At 41.2% G+C, this 24,385-nt stretch overlaps 2 protein-coding genes across 16 annotated transcripts in view; one reads left to right on the top strand and one right to left on the bottom strand.

Moving 5' to 3' along the window:
* The window catches only part of LOC142107272 (opioid-binding protein/cell adhesion molecule homolog), a 550,917-nt gene extending 546,683 nt beyond the window's left edge, over positions 1 to 4,234 (top strand). For all 5 annotated transcript variants that reach the window (XM_075190599.1, XM_075190600.1, XM_075190601.1 and 2 more), the window contains 3 exons: positions 138 to 258; positions 1,965 to 2,116; positions 2,491 to 4,234. In XM_075190599.1, the coding sequence (XP_075046700.1) occupies positions 138 to 258; positions 1,965 to 2,116; positions 2,491 to 2,588 (371 nt within the window). In that variant the 3' untranslated portion in view covers positions 2,589 to 4,234. The remainder of the gene's footprint in view (positions 1 to 137; positions 259 to 1,964; positions 2,117 to 2,490) is intronic.
* NTM (neurotrimin) overlaps positions 1 to 24,385 on the bottom strand; it is a 597,738-nt gene that overhangs the window by 72,268 nt on the left and 501,085 nt on the right. For 6 of the 11 annotated variants that reach the window (XM_075190592.1, XM_075190597.1, XM_075190598.1 and 3 more), the window contains one exon: positions 12,666 to 16,881. The exons of 4 other annotated variants lie outside the window; for them this stretch is intronic. In XM_075190592.1, the coding sequence (XP_075046693.1) occupies positions 16,763 to 16,881 (119 nt within the window). In that variant the 3' untranslated portion in view covers positions 12,666 to 16,762. Of the gene's footprint in view, positions 1 to 9,557; positions 9,869 to 12,665; positions 16,882 to 24,385 lie in introns of those variants that run through there. One more of the 11 variants, XM_075190595.1, reaches the window with a different exon arrangement.

Raw genomic sequence — 24,385 nt, 5'->3', positions numbered from 1 at the left:
GCTACGACCCCCTTCCTTCCCGATGCACTTTATACATTGTATCGTTCCATACCTGAGCCGTCTCACTTTTAAGCCGGTTACATTTCAGAGAGTAGTATAGATCATTGTAATGATGTGTTTCTGTGTTCATCCCACAGACCCTCCGTACATCTCTGATACTATAAACACTGGAGCCTCAGTGGGACAGAAAGGCACCTTGCGCTGTTCTGCCCTGGCCGTTCCGCTGGCTGAATTCCAGTGGTATAAGGAAGAGACCAGGTGAGGCTCAGCAATGTTTGATATTGTGGTGACAGCTTTGTTGCAACATCTCAGGACCCTGCCATAAAGATGTGGGAGAAGCCAGGAGTCACCTTCCCTGCCTATAATCCGGCTCATATAAAGCTATGGGCCCCCTTTTCCCCTAATGGACGGCATGTGGGGGGGTGTAATACAGAGCTTCGGGGTAACACTGAACAGCGTATATTACCTCCATGCTACATAGTAGAAATTTCACTTTTGGAGTTTGACATTTATTTACCAAATTAAGAAAAACCTTAATTGACCTTTTTATTGCTGTAAGATTGATAACGGGAGAGTGACTATATGTAGAAACATCAATTATTAGATTAGGATCATAAAAAGAAACAGCTTCTACGATGAAACGGGATTTATTGCCTGCTCCATGTGCCAAGTTGTACATGTATTTGTAATGTAATGTGTTATGCAACACAGACTTCTATCCTGTGACCTGGAAGATACGTGAATGAATTAGACATTATAAATAGGAAACATGTTCGTTTATTTTTGGCGTCAGGAACTAATTTACATTCTGCGGCTGCTTCTGAACAGATATATTTAGTATTTGCATTTTCTTTTGGCTTCTCGATTCTGTCTCTCAGCCAAATGTATATTACAGCTGCTTCTAAGGCGAGGTTTAAATGGGTGTATGTATAATGGTTATCATAGATGAGATACACTAAATGGGTATTATTATAGATTCATATAGCAGCACATTACATGATAACCAATACATACAGGGCATGGAGTGAGGACAACTTGCTAGAGCTTTCAATCCTTGTCTTCGCTTAGATTGTAACACAAGATGTCACTCGTGTGTACCTACAGTAGCATTTTGGAGTGTTCGGTGGGAAAAGCACTAAGTAACAGGGTAATGTTTATGTATTTTCTGGAAGACTTCAGGGGGTAAATTTATTAAGCAGCACGTTTGAATAAGTGGAGATGTTGCCTATAGCAACCAATCAGATTCTAGCTGTCATTTTGTAGACTGTACTAAATAAATGATAACTAGAATCTGATTGGTTGCTATAGGCAACACCTTCACATTTTCAAACCTGCAGCTTGATAAATTTATCCCCAATGCTCTCAGGGAGAGTTGCAAAAACCCATGAAAATTGCATCTATGCAGATTCAGCCGCATCTTACACCTCCTAACGAGGGGTGGATCGGTAGATATGATGGCTTCTGCTGGCCTTTCTAGAAGCCGTGACCTTTCCCCGCGCAGCAGGGTCATGCAGCATATAATATAGGTTGAGGCCACCTTACTGTATATGTATATGTGTGTATATATATATATATATATATATATATATATATATATATACACACACAACTCTAAGTATCACAATAGTTGTCTGTTTATACATCTATCACGTACTGCAGGTGACAGCAATTTGTAGGACAGGTATATGTGGCTCACAAGAAGTAAGAGCAATTCTTGGTTGAGTTCTCTGCATTAATCCAATGTAACACAAATGCGTGCAACAGCTATGGGAAGATGTTCTGTGGCAGCTGAGGTCTTGTGTGTGAGTGAAGTGATGGGTGTGTGGTGGTATCTGGAGTCCAGTCTCTACATGTGGGCAGGAACAGACACAGCCACTCTCGTGTCCCATGACATAAAACAAATGATTCTGTGCCAGTCTCTCAAGTGTCACAGTGCTGAGTTATATATCCTGTGTTTATCACAGGTTATCCAACGGACTGGATGGCGTGAGGATCGAGAACAAAGACCATATGTCCATCCTGACCTTCTTCAATGTGTCGGAGAAGGATTATGGAAATTATACCTGTGTTGCATCGAATAAACTGGGGAACAGTAATGCCAGCGTCATATTGTACGGTGAGTTTCGGAAGCAATAGACAAAGAGTGTATATGTTATAATAAGTGGCTGTTTATTGTATGATTCACAAATAACAAGATTTCTTCTTTCAAATACTTTCCTTGGATTTGCCCAGTAGAAAGTTAAGAAGCAATTAGCGCCCCTATAATACACATCAGTAAATACAGTTATAGTTGGAGGACACGTCTCCTATTCAGGGAACAGATAAGCCGTACTCACAGATATCTTGGTTCAAGCAAGTCTTGTTATTTGAAAAGAAGAGATTTTGTACCCCAGAGGTAGGTGTACACTTTCCCCCTGTTGTAGTCAGACCTAGTGCGACGAGTACAGAATTTACTGAGTTGTATGGTTAATGAAAACTTTCTTTCATCAGGACCCGGAGCCGTGCCCAACAGAAGCAGCTCAGCCTCGGCTGCCCTGGCCGCCACGTGCCTCTGGTGCTCCATCCTGTATTCCCTCACCAAGTTTTGATGACGTGAGAGACCGTGGAGGTGGGGGCTGTGTAGAGATGGCTGAAAGGTCTAAGTGGATTCTCCCTCTTCCCCCACCCCACAGCAAAGACTTCACTAACACTATGGGGAATGTCTCATCCCCATATGCTCATCCTCCCTCGGGCTTTGCTATGTCACTGGATTGAATCCATCATTGAAACAGACTGGCGGTCCCTACGGCCATATATCTATTTCCTCAATCACAGAGGCCCGGGGGAGTTGGGGCTGGTTTCATATGTAGGTGTCGTCGTAAATTCCTATGTGATGCTCTGCAGGACTTTATGGATATAAGAGGGTCAGACGGGAGGATGCCGAAAAGAACAGTGAATTCCACTGCATCAACGGAACAGACATCTCCCCTACCCTCATTGATGGCTCCGAAGATTAACACGTTATTTCAATGGGAGCAACAAAAAGGGACACACAGAGGGAGCTGGGTGGATTTTCTGGACCTAAAGGGAATGCTCAGGATCTAGAAAGCAGTGAGCTCAGATTTCAGTCAAGACGTGTGTGCTCATCCTAGACCGATTATGTCTGCACTGAACTCTAGCAGATAGACAGACGTCTTTCTTGTAACAAGATGATCAACAGCACAGCATATCAATCAGCGTTGGATTCCCCATCCGTCCATTCACCAGTACATCCATCTATGCAGGTGATAAATGCTTTTAAATCTTGTCCTTGAAACCCCTCTGACTGCCAGCGTTCCTGTTTCAATCCCATCCAGCACCTTGTTGTCCTTCTTCCTGCTATCCAAACATTATCTTGTTACCCAGCAATGCACCTTCTGGTACAGTAACTTTTTCCGGTAGTATCTCTGGAGTGATTTAGTAATCATAGAAGTTGTCATATCGTATGCACTATGTTCTTTTCATTGCGCAGTACAATAAAGATTTTATTCTTGGGGAAAAAAAAATCAAGAAACTGTATAGGTGGCCTGGTCAAGACAAAAAGCCCAATCTCTGATGGTTCCTTGGCCAACGTGGACAAAAAGAGGAGTGTATACAATCACATTCCTAAATACTGATGGTTATTTTATCAAGCACACTGAAAACATAGATGGTGATTATGTTCAGATATGATGTGATGTTGGAGTATTGGAGGAATTGAAAGTAGACCTATGTGAATTAAAGCAATTTTCAAATACCCATTTACCCTTTAGAATCCAGAACTTGCCTGTCATTGTCCCCATTCCAGAACTGACAGTAAAATTGTGGTGACATAATAGTGTTGAGCATTGCAGCGTTAAATTGATGATATATTCTACATTAATATAATAACCACTGCAACCACGACAAGGTCAACAAGAGTTAGTGCACGATCCAGAGGAGGTGCCTCTTGTGTTAGTGCCAATAGTGAAAGGTGCAATGCTCTGCAGCACATTGTCACACTTAGTTGTCATTTCAGCAATAGTCTAAACTATATGGAGGAGCACGTTTGGTGTTTCGTGAAGCAGTTACATTTTGGTTCTCCTAGAAGGCTGGCGTGTTGAATCCGTGTCAGAGAGTTAAGACACAGCCAGATTGCTGCATGTTACACGGCATTTGTAAACTTTTCTAGGCGAGGACAGTCAGATGGTTGTAATCCTGTGATGTGTCAATAAAGTCTGATATTTGTAACTACTGATTTCCTCTCATGTCCTGCTGACCAATCATTAGAGTGGAAACCGCACACTAACACAAAAACTGCAACCACCACCAGCCACAAGGATCTATAACGGTCACCTGGGTGTTTGTGGTCCGTCATGGCAGGTTGGTTTGCCCCGGTGGTGTCATTATCAAAGGACAAAGTACTCGGTCGCCTTCTGTGTACTCAGGAGGTGGTTGTAGGAAGGTATTGAGAGAATGAAGATAGAGGCTGCACACAATGCACATAAAAGTATATTATTTAGCTTGTTACGTGTGAAATTTACAGGCTGGTAAATAAAGTGCCCCAACACTTTGTCCTTTGACCATGCACAAAATGGGCAAAGGGTAACCAAAGGCAAGATGAAACTGAGATAATGGGAGGAGTTGGGGGGATAGGCACAGTAGGGCACAGAGTTCTTTTGGAGTAGAAATAAGATGTAATAGCAGCAGTCCAGGTATCCTCTTACGTCATAGATTATGAAAAAAAAAAACAAGCAGTGTTTTAGGAGAAAAATGGAAGTTTTATTTAATGAAAGAGGTGGTTGTAAAGAGACAGAAGGTTGGACCTTGATGTGATGTTTGTGCCGTGCATCCAGCAAACAAATCCCTGCATGTCTTTATGTAAAAGTAATAATAAATGGTGTATGACTATTTCTCTGCCACCATCTGACCTGCCCGCTCCTCCTCAGGCCGATACCCCTTTGGCTACATGTCCAGCTCTACACAATAAGCACATCATGGGCTGAACATGGAACACGCATCACCTGCACTTCACACAAGATAATATTCCAGAGGTGAAATAGAATAAGTGGCTCAATACTAAGACTTAGTGCATCACTAAATACCCCCTCACACTCAGCCCTGTGCAATGCCCCATACCATAGGCATCATGCTCAGGGGCGAGAGCCGGAAGTGACACTGCTTATAATGGTATGACCGGAGTGTGAGGTTATTGCCAGCGGCTCTCAGATGCCACAGCAATATTCCCGATGGAAGCAGGAAGGGTAACATAGTATATTCAAGGAAGGAGAATGAAGCCAGATGTGACAGCTCCACATTACCCGCAGATCACACCAGGAGATGGAAATTCATAAAGTTTAGATTAGAAGATTAAATTAAGAAATTCTCTGGGAAGCACTTAACAAGATCATTGCATGTTAATAAAACAGCTGATTTCTGAAGAGATTTTTATTGCGCTTATTAAATTAAACAAGAAAGGAATCTATTTATTTCTGATCATGGAGGAGAAAACCTAACTGAGGATCTCGTTCCTGCTTCTCTGTTCTGCGTATAAATACAGAGAACCGTGCCAATGTGATTATCTTGCCAGGTTTTAGTATATATACAACGAAGATAATGGAACACAATTGTGTAATCTGGGTACTGTAAATGAAGTGCAGCAGGGAGCACTGACCTGGATTTGGTTAGAATGGAGACTCTAAAGGTGTCGTCTGCTGCTTCCAGGTCCTGTGATGACCTCATAAATTGCTACAAGGGGTCATTGGCTGCACAACTTTCTGTTCTACTCCCTGAAACCTGGAGAATGATCAACTGCGTCACAGAATGATGACCGGCCAATATAAAAAAAGAACTGGACGTCCAAATCTGTGTCTGACCAGTAAGAAAGCAGCCAGATCACTTCCATACATCGCTGAGCTCATCACCAGTAATTCTACACTTCATTAGTGGTTGTCTTTCACCATAACGTTCCAATACCCCCAGACATTCCCTTCTCCGCTCACATTAATACATATATCCACCAATACAAGGCTGCACATTGATTCCAAAATCTTATTTAAAAAGACCTGTTACATTTTACATAATCCGTTTTACTACAGTCCCAGCACTCAGGAGAGAGCACAGAAGAGTCTATCAGTGGGTCTCATTTATAAAGCAGGTACACATGATCTGCAGAGCACCTGGGGGTAAATGTATCAAGCTGCGATTTTGCATGTTCGGCCATGTTCTCAGGCGAGTTTAAAATTGCTGATTTATTAACCGGTGGTTTAATGTAAAATCGCCAGAGTAGTGTTTCTTTCAAAATGGCTACAAATCGCAGTCCCAATTTTGTTTGCCCGTCTAGCTATACAAATTGGCAAATGGTTCAAGCTGCGAATTTAGAAACTCGCCCAATACAACAACACGCTGCTTTCTATAGGCGAGATTCGCAAACACATCACTGCTACACTGCAGGGCAATGCTAATAACATGGGACACAATGCAAGTTTAAATAAACCATTATTTTTGTTGTAGAGAGCCAAAATTGATTATGAATTTTCTTACAGGGGACAATTTATTTTAAGAATAAATTAATGGCCCAAATGTAATTATAAATTAAATGTATGTTTTTTTTTTATTACAGTGGGCTTATTATTTCATCACCAGTGACGCAATATTTATATTTACTGACGAGGACACCATTAAAGGTGTCTTGTGACACTGCAAGTACTCATGTGCATGCTGACACTTATAGTGCCACAAGTCTGTACTTTTAATGGTGTCCCCATCAGGAAATTTTAAGTGTTGCCATATCATAAAAATATAAATATTGTCCCGCTGGTGATAGCATAGCAGCTTGATACATTTACCCCCTGGTTTTTATCCAGCTACACAGAACACACCACTCTCAGTGCATTGTGCAAAGCGTAAACAGTGCAACCTCCTACTAATTTATTACCACATTTCTTACATTAATTATTTCAGTTTCCCTAATAAACAAGTTTAGCTATTGTCCTTACAACATGCATAATGTGCCCCATTCTGCACTACACTCGCAGGGCTGAGTAACATCCAAGAGGGGTGCACTTCAATCATCTGACACCATTTATTATGTTGTGTAAATCTGAATATAACTCAACTTTCTGAGTTGCTATAGTGTTCCTCTTCTTTAGCACAATGTTCTGTATGGATAGTGTGCTCTTCAGGCCACTACCGTATTACTTACAGCATCTAGCATACAATGTAGTGAATCATTTTAGCAGCTAGTTGAGCAGCGTACAATGTGCGGTTGCACACAAAGGGGCTTATTTATAAATTAACTGGGTTTTGCCCCATTAATTATCATCTGTTATTGCTTACTAAAAAATCATCCCAGGACAGCACATCCGATAGGAGGCTGCACCAGCAATGACATCACTTACCTTAAAAGTCCCGCTGTCTACCTCTCCTCTCTGGTCACTCTGGCAAAGTGGCTTTGCGCATGCATGACCCATGCAAAGAGACATACATGTCTAGTAGTAGTAATGATAGTGACTGAGGGGAGAGCAGTAAGGGATCCGAAGATCCCTCTACTGCAATGCTCTCCCCATAGGATTCAGATGACCATTGCTGTGTGGTGATCCGTGGGCGTAGCTAGATTGTCGGATCTCAGAGTTACAGTAACACAGTAAATCATTAACACATTCCCCGAGTACCACTGAGATTTACAATCATTTTATTTCATTTACACAACATAATAAAACTTATGTCTGATGAGCCTGTAAAGGGGACATACACCAATAATATACAATCTGCTAATGTGTCATCATTGCTCTGTACATGTCTCTACAACACAGCCACCAAGCACACATCAATCCCATAATGAACAATGAGGTGGAAGCTGAACCACTATTCTTGTGAATAGGACCAGTGAGCACTTATATATACTGTGTGTGTGTGTGTGTGTGTATATATATATATATACACACACACACACACACACACACACACACACACCTCAGTGATGGTTCCCCCACGGCATTCATGTGACATGCATTTTATTCATGAGGATTATACAACTAAAGTTTGTGTCACAGTCATTATGAACACGTTTCTTCAGTGGAAATCATCAAACCCCTCAGGGGGAGATAGGAAATATTTGCTCGGTAACAGGAAACAGCAGTAATAAAATACACTAAAACTACATGATGTGTCTTAGATCCTGACGGACATCGAGTGCCCGGGAAGATCTCTCACCTGTCAGCTGGGAAACAGTATAATATGGCAGAATTCAGTGAGTGATGAGATAAGAGGTAAAAGTTATACAGTCCAGGTCGAGGTACGTTTCTGTCGGTCCATACTACTTTTTTTTTTACCAAATCAAATACAAAATACTTCTACTAATATACAAGGTCATAGATAAAACTGCACCAGCATCTCCTAATTGTCTTGTAATATCTCCACATTCAACCCTCTCGTTCTGCACAAGATGGGCATCTCTCATCCACTCATCACCTGCTCCCACTCCTGGTTACAGGACTTCTCTCAGGCTGCTCCCACTCTGGAATTTCCACCCTCATACAACAAGACTTAGGGCTAGATTTACTAAACTGTGGGTTTGAAAAAGTGGGGATGTTGCCTATAGCAACCAATCAGATTCTAGCTTTCATTTATTTAGTACACTCTACAAAATTGTTTTACTACCGTGTTTCTTCCTAATTGTAAAGTGCTAACTGTTAATAATAATAAATACATGAGGACGTTAATGAAAGCTAGTGTACAAAAGCTGCTGCTGCTCATAGCAAACAATCAGGATTTGGTTTTCATTTTGGAATGGACCAGAGACAGAATCAGCTTCTCTTGTGCACCAGTTTTTATAAACATGCCCCAATGTTTGTTCAGCCATATTTCTTTCTACTTAATGATGTGTTGTGTGTTGCCCTCTATAATGGTCCATAAAGTGTAGACCCTATCATGTGAGTAACGGCCGCATGTCCTTGGAGTAGGACACCGCACACAAACAGTCCACTTACTCCCTAATAAAAGGTACCCACACAACTGCGTACTCCGTCTATGGATTAAGTTTAAAGGGGGTGGCACCCCCCCAGCATTGCTTACAACATTTATCACGATTGGGCAACAAATTTGGCAGTCGAAGGGCTTACCTGGCTGAAATTGGTGCGTGTCTAACATGATTGGGTGGGAGTATCTTGTGAATATATTGTGATTGGATGCAAGCATCACATGACTAGATGTGAGGGTTTTGTGATGGCTTCGCATCCTACACTGGGAACCCTCTTCAGCCAGATACGATTTGCTATTGCCGAGTCCCCAAATGATATATATTGTAATGCATCTTGGGGGTTTCTATTCCCTTTATGGGAGACGTTTTTTCTTGTGTTTTAGAGGTGGTTTTATGTGTCGGGAGTGAAAAGTGATGTCTATGACAAATTCATGCCCCCATAAGAGGCACTTTTAGTGCTTATAAGTAAAGGAGAATCTGCCCTTATGGACAAGAGTCCTCTAACCACAAATACTCTCATGTATCTGTATACTGCCAATACAGTAAATATCACATGGACACAAGCAATTTTCACCAGTGATTGTACAAAGATAAGAAAACATTTATCTTCAGTATTTTTCTTATTTCTTTTATAAATCTTTTCACAAATAAACCCCAAATATTTAGTACAACAGACACAGTTCAGTGAGGGAACAGCGCCCCCTTCAGACAGATTCCATGTACAGCATGCAACAGGCGCTCAATACACAGGAAATTGCTTCAACATTGTATTTATTATCAACTCCCCTATCCTGACGGAGAAATCTTCACCATCTCCAACTGATCACCTGACTGGGGCCTTTTCCTGAGGCCACAACACACATCTTAGGAGCTGACGGTCTGTAGAGAGCTGGTGTGATCAGCGTCTTTAGTCTATGTGGACAACGTGTACAAATCTGAAGTCAATGGTGGGAATAAAAGCTAATCGCAGAGAAATATTTATGGGTGGATCAAACAGAAACAAATGTTATTGAATAATTTGCTACTACTGAAAATAACCTCACTGAAATCCTCCGCCCTCAGTATATACTTCATGCAGTTACCAATTCTTTTGACTGACATTTACTTTTCACTATGATAAATAATAATGCTGCATTTCAGGTTACACCATGTTTAGGTTCTATGTGATCAGATATTTATGTAATTGTCTGATGATGGTCACATTACTGGTAAGAGAAGCGGACTCCTCAGACTGGGGGTATATGAGGGTGACCTGGCACTGACTGAAGATCGGGATAGTGTCTTGGGGGCACATTTAACAAATGACGGTATTGCACTATCGTGCACTTACCGTGAAAATAGGTAAAGGAAGTCTGCAATTGATATTTATGACAGCTCCGTTCGACTGTTCAATCTTCAAAACCACTAATTTTCGCTGCAGTTCGTTTTTTCTAACAGTCACCATTCAACAGAATGGTGACTGCTCCTGGTCGCAATCTAACAAGTCCCAAAAAAACATTTTTTTCAGGAACTTGTCATGTTAATGTACCAGCTGCAGCTGGCGTACATGAGGAAATCTAATGCTGTCAGCTCTGCCCCGGAGAGCAGAGCTGGACAGCGCATGTGTGGAGGGATCACATGATCCCTCCCTGTCACTCAGTGCGCTCACTCTGCAACTATCGTTGCAGAGACAGAGAGGGGATCTGTGTGCGCATGTGCAGTTCTTGGAACTGGACATGCGCAATTGAAGAGTGAAGAGAAAACCCGGAGACAGCGCTTCCGAAGAGGGGGGTAAGTATGATTTTTTTTATCACTGAAACAGCAGTTTTTCGGAACTGCTGTTTCTCTGCACGGCTGTACATAAATGTGAGAAGTAGTTCAATCCTTATCATTGCGATAAGGATTGAAAACTACTTTTCACTTTATGTGAATAATGATAAATGTGCCCCATGGACACTAACCAAGAGTTAATATTACAGACTAAACGGGGACGGGACCATGGCCCTTTTTGTCCATCCAATTCTGCTGGTTGTGGACACCTGATGTAACTGAAGGAAACAGCTGAAGAACATTGTATTTACTTCCAGGGAAGTTTTCCATGATCCGAACAACTGGAAAGTACCCAGAAATTGCTCCTCAGGACCCTCGGAGACAGTTCCAGGGGATGTTCCCAAACATAGAAGATGTACATGGCAAGAATGTCACCGACAGAAGATCTGTAATGCTCATTGTACGGTACACAACACCCAACTCATTCTAATAGACAACCAATAACTAGGAGGGCATCTCACCCACTCTGTGTTCTCCAGCCCTCATTATCTGAAACACCCCTCCAGGTAGCGGAACCTGCTCAATGTATCAGTCTGGGAATAGAGTTTTCCAGGAGCAAAGCAACAAGGAGTGCAGAGGGGCCCGGGGTGAGGCGGGTCTGACACCGCTCTGTTCCGAAGCTTTCCTAGAAGAACTCTATACAAACAGTAATTGTTACACATCTTTTCTATGTAACGTTATATTGATAGAATGTGACGTCTAAGACAGAGGTTTTATTTATCAGATACACACTGATAGAACATGGTGTCTTACTCCACCTTTATAGATAACCCCTGACTCACGGACCTGTACCACCAATTATGTCCGACAATGTCACCTTTCTTATAACCTACAAACTGATCTATCTACACTTTTCAAAAACAGAAAAGCAAAGTGTAAATATGGAAAAATTCAATCAAATACAGTTTCTTTGAAATATGTCTATTTTATGTAAAGCACAAGGTAAGATTCCTCTTTTCCATGATGATAACACGTACTATGGCTGTAACATTGTATCCATACAATGTACGTTGTCTATTCTCCTCTCATGATGGGACAGGATTGAACCAACTTTATCTGTTTTTAGCTCTCGCGCCCAATAATGTTCACCCTCTGTTCCAAATCCTGGATTTAGAATATTCTCCACACTGCACTCCAAATCAGAATGTAATCACTGGTCAATTCCTCAACGCAGAGTAACTTATATAATAGAAACCTAGAATGCTGGCTCTAGACAATGACTATTGGCCCTTCTGGAGAGTATAAATCTGTAGATACTTTGCTCACTTACTGTGATATTTTCAGCTACATGAAGCACATTTCAGGAAACATCACTTACTGGAAGAGCAGTCACTATTAGACACCACATGTTGTGTATTACTAAGATAAATAAAATATCTGAAATGAAGGAAGTCTTTATACCCATCCTTGTCTACATGTATTATATGAAATATCTGCTTTGGAGTGAGGAACTTCTCTACCAGTGCCGGAATAGGAGTCCGTGGGACAGGTCTGTTCAAGTTGGTGGATTTACACACATTGCCAGCATCTTGCCAGCCATTGAAAAGATTGTAAGATGTGGATTCTGCTGTTTGTGATGAATGGACCAGAAAATAGTCTATGACAGGTTACATCTTACACACATTTTGTCAGAAAGGGTAAGACTGGGTATATATGAAAATCATGTTGGGGTTTAGTTGCCTATAATGACACCACAATATGCATCAAGTCTCCGGTGTCCTTTCTAAATAATGCGGATACCAGGACTGACCTCTTGTAGACTATGCAGTCCCATTAATGTAGATATTAATACTTTCACCTGCCACAAGGTGTCACTGTGATTTCCAACTCCAGGCATCAGTCACTGTATAAACCAGACTGGTCTCCATTGTAGTGGGGTCATTACAACAGACACTTGTGCTCAATAATGGTATGTACGTCTCGTTATATTTATATTGTGTTAACAGTGTACTCAGCTCTTTACAAGATTATTACAAATATAAAGAAAATATAATACAGTAACAAACAATAAAGAGAAGGACGACTACTAACAGATCCTGCCCCAAAGAGCTTACATTCTTAGTACTGCGCAGGATCATCAACACTGGGGTTGGGGGTCCCCGACATAAACTCTATAAGACTTTCAGCTGGAGACTGTCCATTACATGTGAGGCTGCAGGAGGGTCTGTGATAAATCCCCTCACCCCCCGAATATGCCTGTTAATCTGCTCTTCCATCTCTCCATGCATCTGTGTCTATTTAATAATGGATTTAAAATATTAAATCCACTAATCAGCAAATCAGTGTAATCTCTGGGAATGATAATGACATAAAACACTCTGGAACCTCCAGCACCCTCCAACTTGTTCTATCTGTAACGAGAATTTGCAAGTAACAATATTTTTTAGGAAAAAAGAAGTGAAAATGTTATAATGTCCTGGTTGCATAAGTGTGCATACTCTTTCAAAATGGGGCTCAAAGTATGTTCAGAGTTAACCAATAACATTCAAAATTATGTTGAGCAGTAAGTAGCATTCACCTGCCAGTAATGAAAGTGATTGTGAATAACCCCACAGAAAGATCAGCAGTTCCTGTAGGTTTTCTTTGCAGTCAGGGTCCGCAAGCAGCTTTCAGAGCATCTACGGGTCTTATTGGTGAAAGGCACCAATCATGAGAGGGGCATTACATGTATCATGGAACACTGTCATTAATAAGAAGAGAAGATGTGGCACATCAGGGACATTGTCAACATCAGGACGTCCCTCCATAGTTGATGACAGTAGATACCCTGATGGCTTTTCTCCTTTTTCTAAGAGGCCTACAGCAAAGGAGCTGCAGGAGGTGGTTGTTGTGCACATGGCTGAGCTATGGTGTAAGGCGGAAGCCATTTCTCACAAGAAAATAACACTCAAGCCGGTCTAAATTTTCCTAAAAATACATTCAAATCATCCAAAAGCGTGTAGGAAAATGTCTTATGGTCTGATGAGACCAAGTTTGAACTTTTTGCCTTCGTTGTAAAAGACAACACAGGTAATCACCCAAAGCAGCCATCCCCACTGTGCGCATCATTCAGGGCCTCAGTGCGGAGAGCAAAGTTCAAGAGCAAGAGCTTCATCAAGAATAATTTCACTGCTGACTCACTGCTTTAATAGAAGCAAAAGATCTTTCCGTAAGACATTCATTTAGGGGTGTGCACACTTCTACAACCTGGGTATTGTAGTTTTATTCTTTTTTCCCTTATTTTTCCTAAAACATCCCTGTTTGTTGCTCACCTGAATGTTATTGGTTGAAGGTCACATTACTGATGGACAAAGGTCTGACATGATTTATATTGTTTCAGGCTTCATTGCACTAATACCTGTGATCCCAATAAGGGTTTGTATTATACGCACTGTAAAGGCAACAAGGGACAACCTGAACGTTCTTCTACTTTTTCCAGATTTATTAATACAAAAAAAAAAAACCTTTGTAGAGGTGTTTTATAGGGACAGACGTCTGACTTGTAATGGAAACAATGGTCTGTACCAGGAAATGTTGTCTGGGGTATTTATGATCTCTAATAGTGTCATACGTTCCGGACAAACCTTCTGAGCATATGAGACCAGGGCAGTGCTGCCACTAACCCACCTCTCTGCCCATGGAGCTCCGAGTGGTGGCAGACATTTATCCACTCGCATTTCACTGACTGGGGGTTAGCATATAACATTTCTCTTAAACGTAAGCTTATTATGTATATGCGTGTGCTATGTCCAATAAAGGGCTCGACAGGAATATTGGGGTTTGTGTAAGATAAATACAGCTGCTTTCTAATGCTGAGGGGCTTATTAATAATAATTTCATACATATTATACATCTTGCAGAAAGTGTTTTATATTCAGTTAATTAAGTGATAATCACCAGAACGTGCAGCCTCTGGTGACCCTGAGCACATTACTAGCAACAACCTGTTACATCCCCCAATCTCACAGAACTTGCGAAACATGAGACTGGGAAACGTATATGACTGGGAGATGGATGTCTTGGAAACGTAGGGCTGGGAAATGTGTGGCTGGGAGACGGGTGACTGGGAAACACTGGGTGGGTGACTAACGTCTCTACGTTCAGATGACTTATCTCCTATATGACTGTTAGATAAACCTTGTAAATGTCCATCAAGGAATTCACAGCACTGATATCCCTAGAAGAGACCTTCTGTCTTACAGATATATGTATCTTCAAAAGCACTAGTGAATAATTAGTAGGTCTGAAAAATTAGATCCCAAAGCAATTGAAATAGTTTTTAATAAAAAGGGGGAAATGGACGAGCTGATGTCTTAACTTGAGTTCTTTGTGCTCCATGGTTTCACGGTGTTAGTCACATTAGCCTGTGCATTTCTGTACAGACAAGAAGTAATATTGATGGTGGAACTGGTGAAGAAATTGTGGTAATGTCCAACAATGGGCCACTAGTCTGATACAAGATGTTTTTTAACGTCTGAATTAAGTTGTATAATAAAACAGGATCCATCTATGTAACAACTGCACAATTATTAAATAAAATTAGTTGAATTATTATGTAGATAACACACTGCTTTAAAAATGGTATTAGAAGGGGCGATGGTATGAAGGATTGTGAAATTGTGTATTATAGCTACGGTGTGGCCTTCAGATGAACAGAACTTTTCAGTAATGCAACATTGGAACATATACCTGGTACATAGTTCCTGGTACATCTAGAGTGCTCTCTCAGCACCCGGAGACCTGCCCTACAGAGGGTACCCAGACTTCTTACACTGCGTCAGTCATGGCAAACTCCTTATAACAGCTACAGACACACTTGCAGCCTCACATTAGGTGGTATCTCCTAACCCAAAGTCCAGCGATTTCTGTCTGGGTTGCACGTGTGGTAGATGGGTGAACTGTGCTGGTGCAAATGACTGACTGCATGTGCTTATTTTCTGAATATGGCAGTCACCGTGTGGTCATCCTGAGCTGATTAGAATATGGAGAACAAACAAAACCATCAGATGGCAGATTGTAGCTGCTCTCTTCTTTCCACTGTTCTAGATCAGTCATTCCAATGTCCAGCTGTATGTGTGTGAGGGTATATACACATATATACATATACACACATATTGATATGTACACCATTCCTTCCAAAGATCCTATATTGGCCAGAATGTGTATCATTCCCATTCCAACTCTAGCTCCCTGCCCATCACACAGTATCGTCCTCACACACAGTCATCTGATGACAACAGCCAGAGGGACATTCCTGGTCTGCCTTGATCTATACTATTTATGCTCCGGGTATTATTCAACAGCTCAGGACGCCCCCACCCCAAATACTTTCCACCTGTTACAGCTGATGTACACAAATAAAATCATCATTGTTGGATGCAACATCCTACCACATGACAGCACGCGTTCCACACTGACAATCAACACAGTCCAGCCCTAGGAAGGACCAACAGATGACCGCTCCAATAATCCCAGTCGTGCTGGGGAGAACTATATCTGAGTGGGTATCTCTCTCCCCAGCAGTAAGAAGGTTAAGTATTGCTCTGCTAATTTCCTCAGCAAATATCTAGGGTCACACTATTCTCAGCAGGTGCAAAAAGTGGAATCACTAAGTGGGTCACCCAGCAGTTCCAGGGTATAAGGAGATGAAGCGTCACAGTCCATGGTTTGCGTGTGTTGTGTGAGCCCCTCACGGTGCTCTGTGATGAACAGAACAAAGTCAAATGTTTTTCATGAGCGTCGGCTTTTGGCAAGTCAACCGGCGCAGCTCAGTCCTTGGCCCTTCCACCCCTGGCCGTTTTCTGCAAAAGTCCCCTCACGTAGAAGGCGCAGAGTGATGTATCCTTTTTTAAAGAATCTCTTGCAGTTGTGGGTTTTTTTTGTAGTTTTTTTTGCTTTTTTTTTTCTCAATATATTTTGCAACATCAGATTTTGTAAATGATTTTCTTTGTATTACATTTGTTTATTTTAGAATTGCTGTTTCCCTCCTGTGAGGATCTGGATGATGCTTTGCATGTGTCAATACTGTGCAGGTGGGAGCAGCAGAGACAGACAGAGCAGGAAGAGGAGGAGAGACAGAGGTGCACAGAGGAGACACGGAGGTGAGCTGCTGTTCCCATCGTGAACTGCTCCTGGGCCTGGGGAAAGAGACAGACCAAAGCTTTAGAAACCCCAGTAGACAGAAGTCATAAACAAGATTTGAAAAAGAAAATAAGAAAAGACAACAATATTACTGTGTAGTGCGAGGAATAAGAAAAGTGATATTACATTCATCAGAGAGGAAGTTTACAAGTGATAAAATATGAAATAAACGTTAATGCATTGAGATAGCTTTAGCACTACGTAGGAAACAAATAAAGTGGTGAATAAAATATATTAAGGAACATATTACAAATAACAATCTGATGATGGCAATTATAAAGGCAGAACGCAGCTACAGATCTCCAATATCTGACAAAGAAGAAAGGGTTATCAGCAACGCTGGATATTGTACACACAATGCACATCCTATATTGTCTGTAACTCCAAGCAAACCCAACAGTTCCCTATTATCGGTCTCTTCTACAGTAAAATGAACTCTGCAAATGAAAGAGTATTGTAATCCCTAAGTATTCTGATCATTTAATACACAGAGTGGATGAGTACATATTATATGTGTCCTGGTACACAAGGAGTCCTCTACAGCACATGCAGCCAGGCATGATTATAACATATAACCAGAAATGGGTGAAGCACAGATAAAACTCCACCAGACCCAATACTAGATAGTACGGGTCAGCTAAGACCATTCATGTGGAAGCCACAGTGTGCATGGTAGAGCCCAGATATACAGCAGACAGGGGAGACAAATCATGGCATGAAACAGGAAGAGAGAAGGGGATGGAAGGACGCCAAACATGTGGTAGCACCAATTCCTCTATTTCAGATATCACTTTAAATATCCTGAGTATACTAACATTGTCTGCTTCAATTAATTTTTTTCTGACAATGAGGAAGGAGTTGGGGGTCCAGCTGTAGGCCAAACTCCCATTAAGCCCCCAATGGCTCCATACTAATGTATATATAACTCCTCCAAACAGACCACAGATAGACAGAGAGACAGATTATCACCAGGTCAAACCAAATCAAACAATTGCTTTCATGAAGTAATATTACAACAATTGGGGATAAAAGATCGTAGAATGGGAAAAACATTGGGGAACAGAAAAGATGTTTGAAGACAGAGATCAAAGTAAAAGTATCAAAAAAATAAAGTATCAAAACAAAAACTCTTAGAGGAGCACAATAAGATTTGCTCTTGGTATTGTCACATTTAAGCTTCAACACATCTTTTACAGCAGCATCCTCCAGGTGTAGCACTAATAGGTCCTACACCTGCAGAATGCACAGCACTGAGTAGATGTAATGATCTCAGCATCATACAATGATCTGTACAGTGGTGCTATCCGGACAGGACAATAGCCCAGCAAATATTCACAATTAATATGATCACAGCTGGAAGACGGGAACATTATCAACAATTGTCCCGCCATTCCCACCTACAATTCATTAGACCATTTATGATATTCACTCCAGGCATCCATACACTATACAACAACATGACCTGATCATAATACAATTCTATTACACTGTATACAGACATAGGACACTACATCCCCAACATGACCTGATCACTGGACATGGTCATAATACAATTCTATTACACTATATACAGACATAGGACACTACACCCCCAACATGACCTGACCACTGGACATGGACATAATACAATTCTATTACACTGTATACAGACATAGGACACTACACCCCCAACATGACCTGACCACTGGACATGATCATAATACAATTCTATTACACTGTATACAGACATAGGACACTACACCCCCAACATGACCTGACCACTGGTCATGGTCATAATACAATTCTATTACACACTATACAGACATAGGACACTACACCCCCAACATGACCTGACCACTGGACATGATCATAATACAGTTATATTACACTGTATACAGACATAGGACACTACACCCCCAACATGACCTGACCACATGACATGACCATAATACAATTCTATTACACTGTATACAGACATAGGACACTACACCCCCAACATGACCTGACCACATGACATGACCATAATACAATTCTATTACACTCTATACAGACATAGGACACTACACCCCCAACATGACCTGACCACTGGACATGATCATAATACAGTTATATTACACTGTATACAGACATAGGACACTACACCCCCAACATGACCTGACCACTGGACATGATCATAATACAATTCTATTACACTCTATACAGACATAGGACACTACACCCCCAACATGACCTGACCACATGACATGACCATAATACAATTCTATTACACTCTATACAGACATAGGACACTACACCCCCAACATGACCTGACCACTGGACATGATCATAATACAGTTATATTACACTGTATACAGACATAGGACACTACACCCCCAACATGACCTGACCACTGGACATGATCATAATACAATTCTATTACACTCTATACAGACATAGGACACTACACCCCCAACATGACCTGACCACTGGACATGATCATAATACAATTCTATTACACTCTATACAGACATAGGACACTACACCCCCAACATGACCTGACCACTGGACATGATCATAATACAATTCTATTACACTGTATACAGACATAGGACACTACACCTCCAACATGACCTGACCACTGGACATGATCATAATACAATTCTATTACACTCTATACAGACATAGGACACTACACCCCCAACATGACCTGACCACTGGACATGATCATAATACAGTTATATTACACTGTATACAGACATAGGACACTACACCCCCAACATTACCTGACCACTGGACATGATCATAATACAATTCTATTACACTCTATACAGACATAGGACACTACACCCCCAACATGACCTGACCACTGGACATGATCATAATACAGTTATATTACACTGTATACAGACATAGGACACTACATCCCCAACATGACCTGACCACTGGACATGATCATAATACAATTCTATTACACTCTATACAGACATAGGACACTACATCCCCAACATGACCTGACCACTGGACATGATCATAATACAGTTATATTACACTGTATACAGACATAGGACACTACACCCCCAACATGACCTGACCACTGGACATGATCATAATACAATTCTATTACACTCTATACAGACATAGGACACTACACCCCCAACATGACCTGACCACTGGACATGATCATAATACAATTCTATTACACTCTATACAGACATAGGACACTACACCTCCAACATGTCCTGTCCGCCTATACCCAACCACTGGATATAGACAGAGAGGACAATGTGTGTAATAAAGGAGTCACTTCTAGATCCCATGGGAACAGGACAAGGTCATAAATAGAGGAGTCAGTTCCAGATCCCAGGTGAACAGGAGAACATGTGTAATAGAGGAGTCAGTTCCAGATCCCAGGGGAACAGGAGAACATGTGTAATAGAGGAGTCAGCTCTAGATGTCTGGTGAACAGGAGAACATGTGTAATAGAGGAGTCAGCTCTAGATGTCTGGTGAACAGGAGAACATGTGTAATAGAGGAGTCAGCTCTAGATGTCTGGTGAACAGGAGAACATGTGTAATAGAGGAGTCAGCTCTAGATGTCTGGTGAACAGGAGAACATGTGTAATAGAGGAGTCAGCTCTAGATGTCTGGTGAACAGGAGAACATGTGTAATAGAGGAGTCAGCTCTAGATGTCTGGTGAACAGGAGAACATGTGTAATAGAGGAGTCAGCTCTAGATGTCTGGTGAACAGGAGAACATGTGTAATAGAGGAGTCAGCTCTAGATGTCTGGTGAACAGGAGAACATGTGTAATAGAGGAGTCAGCTCTAGATGTCTGGTGAACAGGAGAACATGTGTAATAGAGGAGTCAGTTCCAGATCCCAGGTGAACAGGAGAACATGTGTAATAGAGGAGTCAGCTCCAGATCCCAGGGGAACAGGACAAGGACAGTAGCATGGAGCAACTCAAAGCTGAGATATGTTCTGAAGTAAGAGCAACTCTGCATGTAACACATTGAGGGCCTATTGAATAAACACCTCAGTTATTGCATTACCACATACAGCAGAGGGTTTACCTCCAGTTCTAATCCTACCAGCGATAATCCTGACAGTCATAATCCCACTGGTGGTAAATTTGCCTTTGTATGTGGAAGTCTATTTAACAAGTATTTCAGGAGGATGTTAACAGGACAAAAAGCATTAAAATGTTGTAGAATAAATAATTTACTATAGGCATTAATATTTCAAAATATATTTTAGAATTTTTTAAAAGAAATACATATACAATATGTTTTTATACATTATTTATTTTTTGCATTAGGTAAACAGAAAGTCTAAATCTGTGTGCAGACAACTACGGAGTAACGAAGGCAAGACGTTATTATTTCATTGTCACAATAAGAAATGATACTGATCACCACAATGAGGGCACTGTAAGAAATGGGTTTAAGGATATGATACAAATGCTACTGGAGCTATGTGGTTGGATAGAATATAAAGACACCCCATTGTTAGCCCTTTGTACCATGCCCACACCTAGTTCACCCGGCATCTGGTTACAGGTACCTGTTCTATAACCTATTCCCTCATTTTCCGACTTGCCTTCCTCTTCCCCTCCTCCCCCATTCCTACCCCACTATATGGACACTACACTAAAAGTGTTATATCTGAACACATGCATTTCATCACTGTTTTCTACAGATAAGTCCATTTGAGATAGATTTGTGGTAATGTTTTGTACACTTGTATTACCTTGTTTTTGTAAGTTACCAAAGTTGTATCACTTTCAATAAAAACAGCTTGCACAAAAAAATGCTGGTGAAACTGAAGGAAATTTGAGAAATATTGGAGCATATTTGGAGAGCTCTGGTGATAAATAGGTTATGATCAGTCCCTCCACCAGTCCAAGCACTATGTGTCACTATAACAGTCTAAGCCAAGCCTGCAGCAGAAGACTCTGAGTCTCCCTAAAGGAAACTTCACAAATAGAGTATTGCACTCACATTGCATGCAAAGAATATTTAAATCTAACTCAGGCACTAACAATGGTAATAACTGATGAGATAGCCAGACGTTGTGGAAGAACCACATAATTATATTAAGAATTCTTAATTCAGGAAGTCACATAGTGTGAGGCTAGAAGATGACACATTCAGCTAGACAACTGCTGGCTGTCCCCTTCACCCAGATGGTGCCAAATCACTTGCTCAATCGGGAGAAGCAGAATGGGATGCAGAGAATTGCCTGGAAGACTTGGATCTTTACTGCTCTCACATAGGTTGCCCACTCGCACACTTCCCACAGGACGCCCTAGGTAAACCTTTACCAGAGGATTACTGCCTCTAACTCAACAAGCGGGACACAATTAGGTTTAATTGTATTTATTAGGCAGCCCCTGGGGGCTAATCATATGATGCTCAATCCTTGTCCCTGATTGGGTGCATTTAGTATTTAAGGCAGGGAGGGCTTAACCTCCCTGTCGGTTATTGCGTTCACAATCTGTATTGTTTGCTGACCTGCTGTTTGTCTCCTGATTCTGATTGATCGCCTGTTGTAACCCTTGCCTGATCACCTGTTACCATGACCTTTGCCTGAACTCTGGATTCCGCTAATTTGCTTGTGGCCCTGATCTCTGCTTGGAAATTGGACTTGCTTGCTGCCGGCAACTGAACCTTTGGCTTCACCCTGACTACCTTGACTGCTACACACCTCTGACATTGGCCTGTCTCTGATCACCTGTGTTTCGTTCACCTAAGATGAGCTTTTACACCAAGCTTTTAAGACCAGGGGGCATCCTAGTACCTGCGAGTACATAAAGCTCTACGGGAAAGGCGGCTGCTAAAGGTGAAGTCCTCGCTTCTAAACGTTCTAAAATCTCATCTTGGTGGTCGTTAGCCTAACAGTAATATATTGACTTTTAGAGAAATCTACCACCTACCTGTAAAGATCTAACCTTACTAATATCTGTAAAATATTATAAGATTGTGTTTTTTTGTTTTATTTTACATACGGTTTTGCATTTTTGGCCAGAGGTGAATAAATGTATATTCTTTTACACTAATGCAGTAACTGGCTATGCGTCTTGGAGACTTACCTATATTTACCAGGTAAACCTTTGTTGCCCTTCCATAATTTTAGAGACATACAGCCGCAAGAAACGCAGGAAGCCTCGTCATTATGGCATAAAAATCTCATTTTATCAAGACTATTCTGCAGCTTTGTACACACAAAGAAGCACTTTCATAGCAGTGACATGACAGCTACTAAACAAGGATGTTACATACACTATGTTCTACACATCAAGACTTTGAATAGATGTTCTTCGTTAATACACTGCAAGAGGCACAAGCACGGATGGAGCAGGAAAACCTGGCAAAACCATTGCAGCATTTGATGATCCAAAGTTTAACACTTTTAGATAGCCACAATATCCTTCTGAATACAGCAGATTAGTAGGTGATTTTAATGTGATAATTGAGCCACTGCTAAATGGACTTTTATCTACTATATTCAGTCATGAGCTCCATTAAGCAATTTATAGCAGACATACACATGTTGTTGTGTAACTCACCAGACCTTTGCACTAGTGGACCAAGCCCACGTCTTCACAGCTTCGATTCCCTAAGTAAGGTATACCACATATCAACATCAAGGTATATCTGACCATAGTTCTGTTATGGTGGAACTTGACCTCTAGAGTCCCTCAATAAATAGAAGCCTACAGATACAACTCTTCTGGCTAAACATTACAGAAATATCTGAAGCTATACAAGACATTGCCATAATGTGAGTAGTATCAGTAAAAATATTTATTGACTGAGTGGGATGTAGTAAAAGCTTACGCACGAGGATCATATACAACATCTACATGTACATATCAGAAATCACAACAGGAGAAAGCTGACAAGCTAGCACTGGTAGAAGCAGAACAAGCTCACACTACACTGAGAGAGAATGGGAAACAGCAACACCACCTTATCTAAGGTGGCTTAAGGTCTCTTTTCGGGCACAATCAATGTTTATTTCCAACAACGCAGTACGAATGCTGGCACTACAGTGTAGGTAGGTAGATACAATTCCATATATCATTGCTATAAAGGATTCTCAGGGAGAGTGGTTTACCATCCCTATCAATATTAATAGTAGATTCCGTGACTTCTATGTTCTACTGTATAACTCCTCAAGTGGAGAATTCCCAGGCTCTCTAGAAGAATATCTCTCAAGAGTGGAGACTTTCTTGATGTCCCTAAGGAACTAGAAGAGATCTTAGATGCCATAAAGCCCCAGGGCGCAACGTAAAACACATGCTGAGGTACTAGTCCCATAGTAATGTGGTATGGGAGCTGCATAATCTGCCTCTCCCAATGACAAGACACGGAATTATTGCTTTTCAAAGAAGGAAAAGGATCTGGAGCAGTGTGAGTCATACCATCCAAGCTCATGGATAAAATCCTGGCTATTAGACTGAACAGGCTCATTACCACGATAATTTGCCAAACTGGATTCATGCCAGGCAAATCTATTTCTATTAATATTTTCTGCCTCCG

The sequence above is a fragment of the Mixophyes fleayi genome, chromosome 11 (genome assembly GCF_038048845.1).
Source record: "Mixophyes fleayi isolate aMixFle1 chromosome 11, aMixFle1.hap1, whole genome shotgun sequence".
NCBI classification, from domain to species: Eukaryota; Metazoa; Chordata; class Amphibia; order Anura; family Limnodynastidae; genus Mixophyes; species Mixophyes fleayi.
Note: the sequence above shows the minus strand (reverse complement) of the source record. Positions and strands in the feature narration are given on the sequence as shown.